Source organism: Centropristis striata, chromosome 10 (assembly GCF_030273125.1).
Source record: "Centropristis striata isolate RG_2023a ecotype Rhode Island chromosome 10, C.striata_1.0, whole genome shotgun sequence".
NCBI classification, from domain to species: domain Eukaryota; kingdom Metazoa; phylum Chordata; class Actinopteri; order Perciformes; family Serranidae; genus Centropristis; species Centropristis striata.
The window spans coordinates 23,065-39,101 of record NC_081526.1 but is presented as its reverse complement, the minus strand read 5'-3'; the positions used below and the strand labels follow the sequence as shown (position 1 = coordinate 39,101).

General features: G+C 40.7%; 1 protein-coding gene across 1 annotated transcript in view; it reads right to left on the bottom strand.

Moving 5' to 3' along the window:
* Positions 1-1,816: 1,816 nt before the first annotated feature.
* Positions 1,817-16,037, bottom strand: part of LOC131978826 (GRIP and coiled-coil domain-containing protein 2) — a gene marked incomplete at its 5' end in the record, with an annotated part of 37,244 nt that continues 23,023 nt past the window's right edge. The window contains 5 exons of the mRNA XM_059342607.1: positions 1,817-1,906; positions 2,994-3,195; positions 9,863-10,002; positions 10,620-10,868; positions 15,559-15,764. Coding sequence (XP_059198590.1) covers positions 1,833-1,906; positions 2,994-3,195; positions 9,863-10,002; positions 10,620-10,868; positions 15,559-15,764 — 871 coding nt within the window. The remainder of the gene's footprint in view (positions 1,907-2,993; positions 3,196-9,862; positions 10,003-10,619; positions 10,869-15,558; positions 15,765-16,037) is intronic.

Genomic DNA, 16,037 nt, shown 5'->3' with positions numbered 1-16,037 from the left:
TGTTTTAATAGAAACATCTGGCTGATCATGGTTCTGTTTTAATAGAAACATCTGGCTGATCATGGTTCTGTTTTAATAGAAACATCTGGCTGATCATGTTTGTTCTAATAGAAACATCTGGCTGATCATGGTTCTGTTTTAATAGAAACATCTGGCTGATCATGTTTGTTTTAATAGAAACATCTGGCTGATCATGTTTGTTTTAATAGAAACATCTGGCTGAGTCTCATTATAACGTCAGTAACTGGAAACATTCTCATCATTGTCAACTTTATTTTAGTTTTCAGTCAGAAAGAACCAGAAAAAAACAAGAACGTCTCTGAATCAGTTTCTCTACAGTTATCAGTTCATTGATCAGATTCTAACGGTAATCAATAATCTCCTGTTGATCATCATGATGAATATAAAAGCAGATAAAAATACATTCAGTGAGAGAACAAACAAAAGAAGAAGAAGAAGAAGAAGAAGAAGCTGCCGATGAGAGAGAAGAAAGAGCCAGGGGTCAGGGGTCAGGGGTCACAGTCAGGGGTCAGAGGTCAGACCACAGGATGTGATGATGTCATAGGGCTGATCAGACAACAAGCTGATAAAAAGCATCAGAACCATCAAGTGTTCCTCAAACAGAGAAACACACACACACACACACACACACACACACACACACACACACAGCTGATTGGTTCTTAACATCAAGGTAAACTAGTCAACATTATGTTTAATCAGATAAACAAGTTTCATGTCAACTTTCAGGAATGGAGAATAAAAAGTGTGTTCCTCTAAAGGAAGAAAAACATTCACAAGCTTCAACATTTCACCCTAAACCTCAAAACAAAAGTAAAGAAAAGTAAAGAAAAGTAAAGAAAAGTAAAGAAAAGTAAAGAAAAGTAAAGAATGTGATGTGTATCAGAAGAGTTTAAACTCCATTAAACCAGTCGACCAGGAGAAATAATTAATGGAGTTCAAGTCTGATGATTATATTCAAGTTATATCAGATCTCATAAGGAACTTATCCATCATCATCTATTACCTAGATACTATATATTATATATACTATATATACTATATAGTATATATAGTATATCTAGTATATAGTATGTTTCATTGTGTGTGTGATGGATCTATATAATGTATTATTTCACCTTTTTTAACTGAATTACTGACATAAATAAACTTTCTATCATATTATAATTTACTGAGAAACAAACTACAGATAAATACTAAATAAAATCCCACTTCAGAACATCTCAACTTTCCTTTAACGGATTATTCCTCACACAGTTAGTAGGTTATACAATGTTTTAATATCATATAATATATATATAATGCCTCATGTAACCTTCATGTCCAGTAAATATAGTTTTAAACAGGAATCAACAGTGAGTCACAGTTAACTTTCACCAGGAGACTAAAGGAAACATCATGTTCATGTTGATTCTCTTCTGGTTTCCTGAAGAAAAGCTGTCGAAAAACCAGATCAATGATCTAAAACTTCTAAATCTAAAGAACCAAATAATCATCAGGTCACTCTGCTCGGGCCAGTTCATCACTGCTGCAGCTTTACTTTATCTGGTTTTAAGTGTTCAACATGCTTATTTCTAGATTTAATAAATCTTGTCAAGGTAAATTATCTGTCCATGCAGCAGATTTACTGTTTGATCTGGTTTTAGACCTTTTTATCAGTGTGAGATCTTCTAGATGTTCTAATGTCCGTTAACCTTCTATTGATCCTCCACTGAACAGAGGAGCTCCCAGTAGTTCTCCCTGTGGTGCTCCCAGTGCTCCCAGTGCTCCCAGTGCTCCCAGTGCTCCCAGTGCTGCTCCGGTCCTGGTCTTCATCTGATCCCAGACCAGCTGTGGAGGTAGGAGCTCCATCCAGACCCCCGAGCTGCTGAGGCCTCCTCCTGACCTGCAACCACATCACACACACCTGGTTGTTATGGAGACACACCTGGTTGTCATGGAGACACACCTGGCTGTCATGGAGACACACCTGGTTGTTATGGAGACACACCTGGTTGTCATGGAGACACACCTGGTTGTTATGGAGATACACCTGGTTGTCATGGAGACACACCTGGTTGTTATGGAGACACACCTGGCTGTCATGGAGACACACCTGGTTGTCACGGAGACACACCTGGTTGTCACGGAGACACACCTGGCTGTCATGGAGACACACCTGGCTGTCATGGAGACACACCTGGCTGTCATGGAGACACACCTGGCTGTCATGGAGACACACCTGGTTGTCATGGAGACACACCTGGTTGTTATGGAGACACACGTGGTTGTCACGGAGACACACCTGGTTGTCAATGTATTTGTCTGAATTAAAGAATAATTAAGGTAATACAGATTAACATATTTAGTATGTTTATAAGTTAACAGTAATATGTGAATAAAAAGAGATTTCATCTCATTGATTTAGAGTTACATTAAAAAAAGACTTAATTTCCCATGATGCTCTAGGAGCAGAGGTCGTTTATATTTCACTAGAGAACATGAAGGAAAAGGTCTCGCCTCCTTATTTCAGTCCAGAAGCATTTTCTGCTACAACAGTGACGTCATGATTAACCCCATAAAGCCTGTGGTCACATGGTCACATGGTCACGTGGTCACATGGTCACATGGTCAGGTGTCCAGGTGTGTATACCTTGAGCTATAGCAGCCAGCCTGCTCTTCTCCTCTGGACTCAGCTGCAGCATGGTGTGTATGACGGGCAGCAGGCTCTGATAGAGGTGTGTGTGTAGGTGTGTGTAGCTGTGTGTGTTGGTGTGTGTAGGTGTGTGTCCAGGTGTGTCCAGGTGTTGTTACCTTGTGCTATAGCAGCCAGCCTGCTCTTCTCCTCTGGACTGAGCTGCAGCATGGTGTGTATAACCGGCAGCAGGCTCTGATGGAGGTGTGTGTGTGTAGCTGTGTGTAGCTGTGTGTGTGTAGGTGTGTGTAGGTGTGTGTGTGTCCAGGTGTGTCCAGGTGTGTCCAGGTGTTGTTACCTTGAGCTATAGCAGCCAGCCTGCTCTTCTCCTCTGGACTGAGCTGCAGCATGGTGTGTATAACCGGCAGCAGGCTCTGCCTCTCGCTGCCGGCCTGCAGGAAGATGAACTGCAGCAGGACGTTCTTCAGGTACTCCAGGTTAGCCGCGCTCTTCTCTCTCTCCTGGTTCCTCTCCAGACGACGCACCTCGCTCTTCAACAGCTGCAGGAGAACAACAAACAAACAACAAACAAACAACAACCACCGTTAACTACGTCAGACAACACTCATATTATTATAGTTAACTCACGAAATCACCAAAATAAAAACAAGAGTTTTTAAAAAAACGATAACTAACTGAAACTGTATTTTGTGGTTCCAAAACTAACTCAAACTAACTAAAATTATAGTGAAAATGTCCTTCGTTTTAATCTTTGTCAACTTTTTTCCTCCGTAAACCTTTTTGGTTGATATGAAATCTATTTCATCTATCTGGTTTTATGACTTAATAAACTTATTGGGGCTGAGATGGATCAGACAAAGGAAATAAAGGAAACATTTATTGTGACCTTATTGAATCTGGACCCAACAAATACCCCATTACAAAACAACTACAACTAATAAAAACTAAACTACAACTAATAAAAACTAAACTACAACTAATAAAAACTAAACTACAACTAATAAAAACTAAACTACAACTAATAAAAACTAGACTACAACTAATAAAAACTAAACTACAACTAATAAAAACTAAACTACAACTAATAAAAACTAAACTACAACTAATAAAAACTAAACTACAACTAATAAAAACTAAACTACAACTAATAAAAACTAGACTACAACTAATAAAAACTAAACTACAACTAATAAAAACTAAACTACAACTAATAAAAACTAAACTACAACTAATAAAAACTAAACTACAACTAATAAAAACTAAACTACAACTAATAAAAACTAAACTACAACTAATAAAAACTAAACTACAACTAATAAAAACTAAACTACAACTAATAAAAACTAAACTACAACTAATAAAAACTAAACTAAAACTAATAAAAACTAAACTACAACTAATAAAAACTAAACTACAACTAATAAAAACTAAACTACAACTAATAAAAACTAGACTACAACTAATAAAAACTAAACTACAACTAATAAAAACTAAACTACAACTAATAAAAACTAAACTACAACTAATAAAAACTAAACTACAACTAATAAAAACTAAACTACAACTAATAAAAACTAAAGTACAACTAATAAAAACTAAAGTACAACTAATAAAAACTAAACTAAAACTAATAAAAACTAAACTACAACTAATAAAAACTAAACTACAACTAATAAAAACTAAACTACAACTAATAAAAACTAAAGTACAACTAATAAAAACTAAAGTACAACTAATAAAAACTAAACTACAACTAATAAAAACTAAACTACAACTAATAAAAACTAGACTACAACTAATAAAAACTAAACTACAACTAATAAAAACTAAACTACAACTAATAAAAACTAAACTACAACTAATAAAAACTAAACTACAACTAATAAAAACTAAACTACAACTAATAAAAACTAAACTACAACTAATAAAAACTAAAGTACAACTAATAAAAACTAAAGTACAACTAATAAAAACTAAACTACAACTAATAAAAACTAAACTAAAACTAATAAAAACTAAACTAAAACTAATAAAAACTAAACTAAAACTAATAAAAACTAAACTACAACTAATAAAACTAAACAAAAACCAAGAATTTTACAAAAAATAAAAAGTAATTAAAACTAGTAAACTCACTCTAAAAACTCATTAAAACGAACTGAATATGAAAACAAAAAATCACAATGAAATTAAAACTAAAACTGATGAAAATCCGAAACTATTAAAACCTTTCACCAACCAACACACTCATATAATTATCATTATTAACCTCATATAATTATCATTATTAACCTCATATAATTATCATTATTAAGCTCATATAATTATCATTATTAAGCTCATATAATTACCATTATTAAGCTCATATAATTATCATTATTAACCTCATATAATTATCATTATTAACCTCATATAATTATCATTATTAAGCTCATATAATTATCATTATTAAGCTCATATAATTATCATTATTAACCTCATATAATTATCATTATTAATCTCATATAATTATCATTATTAACCTCATATAATTATCATTATTAACCTCATATAATTATCATTATTAACCTCATATAATTATCATTATTAAGCTCATATAATTATCATTATTAACCTCATATAATTATCATTATTAAGCTCATATAATTATCATTATTAAGCTCATATAATTATCATTATTAACCTCATATAATTATCATTATTAACCTCATATAATTATCATTATTAACCTCATATAATTATCATTATTAACCTCATATAATTATCATTATTAACCTCATATAATTATCATTATTAACCTCATATAATTATCATTATTAACCTCATATAATTATCATTATTAAGCTCATATAATAATCATTATTAACCTCATATAATTATCATTATTAACCTCATATAATTATCATTATTAACCTCATATAATTATCATTATTAACCTCATATAATTATCATTATTAACCTCATATAATTATCATTATTAACCTCATATAATTATCATTATTAACCTCATATAATTATCATTATTAAGCTCATATAATTATCATTATTAACCTCATATAATTATCATTATTAAGCTCATATAATTATCATTATTAACCTCATATAATTATCATTATTAACCTCATATAATTATCATTATTAACCTCTCTGGAAGCTTCCTACAGTCTAAACTGTAAACACTGATTTATTTTGCTCCGTAGCTGATAAAAGCTGAGGATGAAACAGAAGAATCCAGCAGAGAGGAAGATTAAAATAATAATAATATAATAACATTAAAACCAGGAGTTAGATTAATGTGTGTAAAATACATCAAGACACAACAGCTGTAAATATTATTTTAAAACCATAACAAGTTTGTTTTGAGTGTGAATGTGATAAAAGGCTTCAGAAGAACTTTCTCCTCCTGAACTCCTAAAGACTGAGGATCTCCTCCTGAACTCCTAAAGAATGAGGATCTCCTCCTGAACTCCTAAAGACTGAGGATCTCCTCCTGAACTCCTAAAGACTGAGGATCTCCTCCTGAACTCCTAAAGACTGAGGATCTCCTCCTGAACTCCTAAAGACTGAGGATCTCCTCCTGAACTCCTAAAGACTGAGGATCTCCTCCTGAACTCCTAAAGACTGAGGATCTCCTCCTGAACTCCTAAAGAATGAGGATCTCCTCCTGAACTCCTAAAGACTGAGGATCTCCTCCTGAACTCCTAAAGACTGAGGATCTCCTCCTGAACTCCTAAAGACTGAGGATCTCCTCCTGAACTCCTAAAGACTGAGGATCTCCTCCTGAACTCCTAAAGACTGAGGATCTCCTCCTGAACTCCTAAAGACTGAGGATCTCCTCCTGAACTCCTCCTCAGAGAGGACCCGACCAGAGATTTCCTCCTTCAGCCAGTGAAACCTGAGGCTGGATGTTAATTACCCCAAAATATGTTAAATTACCTCTAAAGATGTGTGAAGTTACCCCCAATTTTTTAAAAGTTAATTAAATATTAATTTTATATATTTTTTTCTATTCAATTCAGTCTACAAAAAGTGGCAGAGCCGTCTCGTTTCCATAAACCCGTTTACTTGTTCCTCTCGCGAGATCTGGCGACGTGGGCCGGGTTGCCAGATCTCGCGAGAGAAACACGTCACACGTCACACACGCGGGCAGTTGCCAGATCTCGCGAGAGGAACAAATTACACACAACAAGTATGGAGGCGCCCTGTGAGCTGAGGGACAGACTCTAGACCTGATCACACCTGGACCCGAACCCGGGGATCTGGTTTATAGAAGGTCTATCAGTAGATCTAGACCCGGTAGATCCAGTAGACCCAGTAGATCCAGTAGACCGGTAGAGGATGGGCTTAGAGCGGCTGGTCAGCGGGACTCTGAGGACTTACTGGAACCAGTTCAGACTCTTAAATATTCAGCACAAAGTCTCTCAGGATGCGGCCAGGTCCCGGACCGGACCGGGCTGGACCGGACCAGGCTGGACCGGACCGGGCTGGTCCCCCCGGAGGTCCGGCAGGGGGTCCGGGCTGCTGCCGGTCTCTGCTGCGGGTCTCTTCCGGAGGATCTCCGACCTCACAGTGAAACAACTGAACTCTCAGTAAGATCAATAACTGATCAAAGGATCAATGATTATTTCTGTCTGATCAGAGAGTTTTTATTTTAGACTGTTTCACTTGTTGGCTTTTGTCTTATTTCAAGAATTTTAATGAAAATATTCTACATGCAGATAAAAATCTTTGTAGCTGTGTGAAGAAAAGTTTTTAGTTTTTAGTGACTTTGCTGGTTTCTATAAATATAATAATAATAATAATAATATAATATATATATATATATAATATATAATAATGCCTATCATATCATTATGTCCAGATGATGGCTCTAGCATTTACTGATTATTAATTCAACAATATTTTACAACATATTGAGAAAATAGGTCACGTGTATTTCATTAGAATCAAGAAAAAGTCACTAGTTATCAGTCAGAATACACTAATTTTAAGGTATTTGTGGTTCATTAGATTAGATATTTTACTGGTTTTAGAAAGTCTTGACAAGACACATTTTATTGTTCTGTTGGCAGATCATTTTGATATTTTTCCTCATTTTGATACTTTTTTTCTTGTTTTTAAGAGCTGACTTCCTGCAGTGTGTGAGCCGCCTCGGGGGGCACAGGACGCCTCCCCCCCGCTCCTCCCCCCGCTCCTCCTCCCCCTCCTCCCCCCCCTCCTCCTCCTCCCCCTCCTCCTCCTCCTCCTCCTCCTCCTCCTCCTCTCCAGAGTTCCTCCTGTTTGAACATGACCGGACCCGGTTCTTCCGCCTGCTGTGGCTCTTCTGTGCCGGCCAGGTGATGTTCTGGACCTACCTGGCCCACTTCGCCTACCACGGCCTCAGAGACACGGGGGGCGCTAGAGAGCAGGGGGGGGCCTCCAGTCCCGGTCCCAGTAGTCCCAGTGGTCCCAGTAGTCCCAGTAGTCCCAGTGGTCCCAGTGGTCCCAGTAGTCCCAGTGGTCCCAGTGGTCCCAGTAGTCCCAGTAGTCCCAGTGGTCCCAGTAGTCCCAGTGGTCCCAGTGGTCCCAGTAGTCCCAGTAGTCCCAGTGCTGTTCTGTGGGGAGTGAACCTGGGCTCCAGCAGCGGGAGGGCCCTGTTCACGGGGTCCTGCCTGGCGGTGGGTCTGGGGATCTGCGTCCTGGGGACCCTGTTCTGCCGGCGCTGCGTCCAGCAGGTGGTGCTCCACCGGGGGGGGCCGCATGGTGACGGTGGTGACCCAGTCCCCGCTGGGCCCGGGCCGGGGCCGCAGCATCACGGTGCCCCTCAGCCAGGTGGCGTGCTACGCCCACAGACTGGAGAGCCCCTCCTTCATCCCCCTCAGGGTCAAAGGTCACAGGTTCTACTTCCTGTTGGACCGAGAGGGCACGGTGACCAACGCACGGCTCTTCGACACCACCGTAGGAGCCTACAGATCCTTTTAGCCCTGGCTCTGATTGTTATTATTGTTATTATTATTATTATTGGACCCAGGAGGACCAGGACCAGAACCAGAACCAGAACCAGAACCAGAACCGACGGCCGCCTCTTTAAAATGAACAATAACTGAAGAAAACAAGGGTCTAATCATTTTTTCACTTCCTGTATGATTCTGTCAGTGAAATAAAATCTATGAGATCAAACATGGACTCATTAATAATAATAATAATAATAATAATAATAATAATAATGTATGGCTGGTAATAAATATGACTGATCCTTCCTGTTGACACTATTAGAATAAAAAAAATATATGAATGAAACAAAGTCATTTGAAATGATGAATTATTCAAGTAACAGGAAACAGTTTAAGTCTGCTGGGAATCTTTGAAAACACACCTGGAAGTTAATGTTTTAAAGGTTTGAAAAGTGCTTGTATTATAAATAAAGTGCTTATATTATAAATAAAGTGCTAATATTTTAAATAAAGTGCTTATATTATAAATAAAGTGCTAATATTTTAAATAAAGTGCTTATATTTTAAATAAAGTGCTTATAGAAACTAAAGGAGAGTTATTGATCTCACAGTGATCTGCTCCATCAGAACAGCTGATCAGATTAAACTAAAGGAGAGTTATTGATCTCACAGTGATCTGCTCCATCAGGACAGTTGATCAGATTAAACTAAAGGAGAGTTATTGATCTCACAGTGATCTGCTCCATCAGAACAGTTTGATAGATAAACTAAAGGAGAGTTATTGATCTCACAGTGATCTGCTCCATCAGAACAGCTGATCAGATTAAACTAAAGGAGAGTTATTGATCTCACAGTGATCTGCTCCATCAGAACAGCTGATCAGATTAAACTAAAGGAGAGTTATTGATCTCACAGTGATCTGCTCCATCAGGACAGTTTGTTAGATAAACTAAAGGAGAGTTATTGATCTCACAGTGATCTGCTCCATCAGAACAGCTGATCAGATAAACTAAAGGAGAGTTATTGATCTCACAGTGATCTGCTCCATCAGGACAGTTTGTTAGATAAACTAAAGGAGAGTTATTGATCTCACAGTGATCTGCTCCATCAGAACAGTTTGATAGATAAACTAAAGGAGAGTTATTGATCTCACAGTGATCTGCTCCATCAGAACAGCTGATCAGATAAACTAAAGGAGAGTTATTGATCTCACAGTGATCTGCTCCATCAGAACAGTTTGATAGATAAACTAAAGGAGAGTTATTGATCTCACAGTGATCTGCTCCATCAGGACAGCGTTGGTAGCCTCCGTCTCGTGCAGCAGGATGTTCATGTGCTCCATGCTGCGTTCTGCTGTACTCAACTTCTGACTCAGCTCCTCTCGGGTCGGCTCCACGGTCCACACAAACGCCTCTACACACACACACACACACACACACATGTGTATATATATATATATATATATACATATATATATATACATATATATATATATATACACAGACACAGACACAAACACACACCAGTTAGAGGTCAGAAACTGATAAAAGGTGTTTAAAACCAGATCAAACAGTAAATCTGAGGGAAATGATCTTCTGCATGGACAGATAATTTACCTTGACAAGATTTATTAAATTAAGATTATTAAATCTAGAAATAAGCATGTTGAACACTTAGAATAAGAAATTAACTCTTCAAACCGGATAAATTATTTAACACTTCTAAATCCAAAGGGTTTATATATATATATATATATATATATATATATAATGGTTTTAACACAGTATATATGTAGTGTTTTTACCCTGTTTGGGGCCTGGGGAAGTGAGCAGCTGTATCGTGCAGTATATATAGTGATTTTGCAGTAAATATATATACTGTATATATATATATATATATATATATATATATATATATATATATACAGTATATATGTGTTTTTTTACCCTGTTTTACTGTATATACAGTATATATATATATATATATATATATATATATATATATACAGTATATATATGTAGTGTTTTTACCCTGTTTGGGGTCTGGGGAGGAGAGCAGCTGCTCCAGGGAGGGCAGGGCAGTGGGACCTCCTCCAGGAGGGAGGCTCTCGGTCTCGGTGGTCTCCATGCCCTCTCCCTCCTCCCGGGCCATGGACTGGAGCTCGCTGAGGCCCATCACTCCCAGTGCTGCCTGGTTCTGGTTCTGGTTCTGGTTCTGGTCCAGGTTCCTGCTGCGCTGGAGGTCTGAGGGCTTCCGTCCAGACTGGACCGCTGCTGAACCTGGAGGAGGATAAAAACACATTCATTTCAATCAGGTAATAATAATAACAAGTGTGTGTGCCTTTCAAAAAGTAATGGGTTGGTTTCATTAAATATGATCAATTAAAGCCTACAGTCATGGAAAAAATATTAGACCACCTTGTTTTCTCCTGTTTTATTATTAATGTTAATGTCTGGTTCAACTAAAGGTGACAAATATAATGAAAACAACAAATATAATGAAAAGAGTTTAATGTTGGAGCTGATATCTGACATTAACATGGTTTTATTGATAATAACCAAAACCAATAAAACATGTTAACGTCAGATATCAGCTCCAACATTAAACTCTTATCAGATATTTCTGTTGTTTTCATTATATTTGTCACCTTTAGTTGAACCAGACATTAAGATTAACAAAATATTGAAGAAAACAATCGTCTAATAATTTTTCCATAACTGTAGATACATTTCCAACATTTAACAGAGAGCCAGCAGGGGGCAGCAGACACCCTGGAGATAGGTTAACCAGCCAGGAGGAGCAGGAGAGAGGGAGGAGGAGCAGGAGAGAGGGAGGGAGAGGGAGGGAGGAGGAGCAGGAGAGAGGGAGGAGGAGGAGCAGGAGAGAGAGAGGGAGAGGGAGGGAGGAGGAGCAGGAGAGAGGGAAGAGGAGGAGCAGGAGAGAGGGAGGAGGAGCAGGAGAGAGGGAGGAGGAGGAGCAGGAGAGAGGGAAGAGGAGCAGGAGAGAGGGAGGAGGAGCAGGAGAGAGGGAGGGAGGAGGAGCAGGAGAGAGGGAGGAGGTGAAGAGAGAGAGAGAGAGGGAGGAGGAGAGGAGGAGGTGAACAGAGAGAGAGGGAGGGAGGAGGAGCAGGAGAGAGGGAGGAGGAGGTGAAGAGAGAGAAGGAGTGGGTGGACAGAGAGAGATGATGATAAATGGAGGTGAACCTGAAGCAGGAGTCCAGACAGAACTAATCCTCCTCCTCCTCCTCCTCCTCCTCCTCCTCCTCCTCCTCCTCCTCCTCCTGGAGGCTGATTCCTCCTCTCTCCTGCAGCTGTACTCACTAGTCTCATCATAGATCACATGTCCATTTAAAATATATATCACTATATTAGAAATGTGATATGGAATTAGACCATATCTCCTATATGGATACAGTTCTTTATTTCTTTCTTTCTCTTTGTAGTTGTTTTGTTCCTTGTTGTCGTCATTTTGTGTCTTTGTGGTTGTTTTGCCCTGTTTCATAGTTTGAGTATTTTGTGCGTCTTTGCAGCTGTTTTGCATGTTTTTGTTGTTGTTTTGGTGTCTTTGGAGTCTTTTTGGGTCTCTTTGGAGTCGTTTTAGGTTTTTTTTGGTCATTTCTTGCCTCTTTTTGGTAATCTAGTGTCTCTTTGTGGTAGTTTTGCCCTGTTGTAGTTATTTTGCATCTCTGAGGTTTATCTTCATGGATCTTGTGCAGCTGAAGGCCAGGGGGAGCTCTGGGCCGACCATGCATACTTTAGACAGGACATAAGTTCATAGTGGGATGAATGTCCTGGAGCTGATAAACACTCAGCACTATTTCTTCAGACAAACAACAGTCAGCAGACAGAGCTGCTGCTGCTGCTGAAAGACTGTTTCTGAAGGGAGATTTGTAGTTTGTGTACTGACTGATTGTTTGGATTAAAGAGAGCATAGATCAGTTTAACTGTTGATTCATGAACAACTAATAGGAGTCTGGGGAGCAGCAGTTTAATGACCCACCTGCCCCAGTAAGGCCAGTAAAACACTCTGATGCCCAGTGGCAGACTCAGGGGGGGGGGGGGTGGGGGGGGCCTCCATGGTTGAAAAAACGCTAAAGTGCCTCTAGAGTGGTGAAAACCAGAGGAAGTGTCTTATTGGCTGCTCATTACACATGCAAGAAATGATTGGGTTAGGGTTAGGGTAAGGCCCTCTAGGGTTAGGGTATCTAGGGTTAGAGTATCTAGGGTTAGGGTTAGGCCCTCTAGGGTAAGGGTATCTAGGGTTAGAGGGTTAGGGTTAGGGTTAGGGTTAGGCCCTCTTGGGTTAGGGCAAGGCCCTCTAGGGTTAGGGCAAGGCCCTCTAGGGTTAGGGCAAGGCCCTCTAGGGTTAGGGCAAGGCCCTCTAGGGTTAGGGCAAGGCCCTCTAGGGTTAGGGCAAGGCCCTCTAGGGTTAGGGCAAGGCCCTCTAGGGTTAGGGCAAGGCCCTCTAGGGTTAGGCCCTCTAGGGTTAGGGCAAGGCCCTCTAGGGTTAGGGCAAGGCCCTCTAGGGTTAGGCCCTCTAGGGTTAGGCCCTCTAGGGTTAGGGTAAGGCCCTCTAGGGTTAGGGTTAGGCCCTCTTGGGTTAGGCCCTCTTGGGTTAGGGTTAGGCCCTCTTGGGTTAGGGTAAGGCCCTCTTGGGTTAGGGCAAGGCCCTCTTGGGTTAGGGCAAGGCCCTCTTGGGTTAGGGCAAGGCCCTCTAGGGTTAGGGCAAGGCCCTCTTGGGTTAGGGCAAGGCCCTCTTGGGTTAGGGCAAGGCCCTCTAGGGTTAGGCCCTCTAGGGTTAGGCCCTCTAGGGTTAGGCCCTCTTGGGTTAGGGTTAGGCCCTCTTGGGTTAGGGTTAGGCCCTCTTGGGTTAGGGTAAGGCCCTCTTGGGTTAGGGTAAGGCCCTCTTGGGTTAGGGTAAGGCCCTCTTGGGTTAGGGCAAGGCCCTCTTGGGTTAGGGCAAGGCCCTCTTGGGTTAGGGTAAGGCCCTCTAGGGTTAGGGTAAGGGGAAGGCCCTCTAGGGTAAGGGGAAGGCCCTCTAGGGTAAGGGGAAGGCCCTCTAGGGTAAGGGGAAGGCCCTCTAGGGTAAGGGGAAGGCCCTCTAGGGTTAGGGTCTCTGGGGTTAGGGTCTCTGGGGTTAGGGTCTCTGGGGTTAGGGTCTCTGGGGTTAGGGTAAGGCCCTCTTGGGTTAGGGTAAGGCCCTCTAGGGTTAGGGTAAGGCCCTCTAGGGTTAGGGTTAGGCCCTCTTGGGTTAGGGTAAGGCCCTCTAGGGTTAGGGTAAGGCCCTCTTGGGTTAGGGTAAGGCCCTCTAGGGTTAGGGTAAGGCCTTCTAGGGTTAGGGTCTCTAGGGTTAGGCTCTCTAGGGTTAGGCCCTCTAGGGTTAGGCCCTCTAGGGTTAGGCCCTCTAGGGTTCCTTCATATAATAAACTATGATGATGTGCCCTCTAGAGCAAGAATACGGCGAACCAAACAACCTGTTGTGGTTATTTAACGAGGTTCAGACGTTCCTCTCTTTGGGGAACGTGAAAGACGTGTTGGTTTCCTTTTGGCATGTTAAGATGAATGTGAGGTGTTTGTAACTGAATGCTGATTGTAATAAAGGACTATTTCATCAAACATGAAGCATCAGAGCTTTCTGTGGCGTTTTATTTTTTCGCCCTTCAAACAGTCTGAGTCGGCCCTGCTGATGTCCAACTCTTTAACAATTTCACTTCCATTAAATCCAGATAGAGCGGTTAAAATGCTGGAATATGACTTCCAGTAAAGGCGACGTTGGCCCCGTCGATCAGGTTCATTCTGGCTGTGTGTGTGTGTGTGTGTGTGTGTGTGTGTGTGTGTGTGTCTAATGAGGAGTGTGTCCAGATGAGAGGAGGGACACACACCTGGACAGCCTGCTGCCGTCACACACCACAAACACACAAACACACACCTGGTGTCCTCTGAGGTGATTACAGCCTGTCAGAGAGTGTGTGTGTGTGTGTGTGTGTGTGTGTGTGTGTGTGTGTGTGTGTGTGTGTGTGTGTCTGCAGAGGGCAGCTGTGTGGGAGGAGATGGACGAGATGATGAGGAGCTGCTCCCAGTTTAAACTCTCTACGGCTGGAAAACACCAACGAGCTGCTTCATCTTCCTCAGACAGCAGAGTCAACAAGACAAACACTCCCAACATTCATGATCACTGCCCACAATCACATATTTATTGAGTGGTTCATGTAAAGATCTGTATTTATTGAGTGGTTCATGTAAAGATCTGTATTTATTGAGTGGTCCATGTAAAGATCTGTATTTATTGAGTGGTTAATGTAAAGATCTGTATTTATTGAGTGGTTCATGTAAAGATCTGTATTTATTGTGTGGTTAATGTAAAGATCTGTATTTATTGAGTGGTTCATGTAAAGATCTGTATTTATTGAGTGGTTCATGTAAAGATCTGTATTTATTGAGTGGTTCATGTAAAGATCTGTATTTATTGTGTGGTTCATGTAAAGATCTGTATAGAGCTGAAACTATTAATCGATTAATGGAACAATAATCGATTATTAAATTCATTGTCAACTATTTTGATAATCTAATAATTGTTTTTTTAAAGACAATAAGTCCAAATTCTCTGATTTCAGCTTCTTCAATGTGAATATTTCTGGTTTCTTTGGCTGCAGGTTTCTGTTCCAACCTAGCCAGAGCACACCTGATACGACTAGTCAAACGAGTGAAGACAGCTCAGGTGATGAGATGAGTGGAGTCAGGTGCTCCTGCTTGGTTGGACTGAAAACCTGCAGCCACTTGGCCCTTTCCTGGATCAGTGTGACACCCCTGCTTTATGACAATAAACTGGATATCTCCTTGATGATGTCATCTTGTTTGGAAACACTGATTCCAGATTAATTCTTGACCTTCTTAAGGAGCATTAATGGACGACGGGTTGATTATTGCTGTCTGTCCATGCTTGTTTTATAGAGCAGCAGAGTGAACCTACTGTTGTGGCTCTGGATGAAGAGCTGCTCCTCCACGCGGCTCAGCTGGCCCTGCAGCGTCTCCAGCGTGGAGCGCTGCTCGTCCTGCAGCTTCCTCAGCTGCTCGCGGTACGTCTGTCTCTGGTTCTCCACCTGGGACGCCAGGTCGGCCTGGGCCTGGGACACCTCCGCCCTCAGGGACACGTTCTCCGCCTGCACCGACAGCAGCCTGCAGGGACAGAAACACTCAGTCAGGGGTGGAGAACCAGGAGAACCAGGAGAACCAGGAGAACCAGAAGAACCAGAAGAACCAGAAGAACCAGGAGAGGTAGAGCTGTTCTCTGTGACCAGTAAGGAGCTGGGAGACTCCAGCATCACACATCATATATATATATATATATATATTTATATATATAGAACACTAGGGAAAGTAGAAGACCCTGTGGGGTCATTCATGAGAAACTTCCTCCTCAGTATGACTTACTTATATTGAATTAATGAC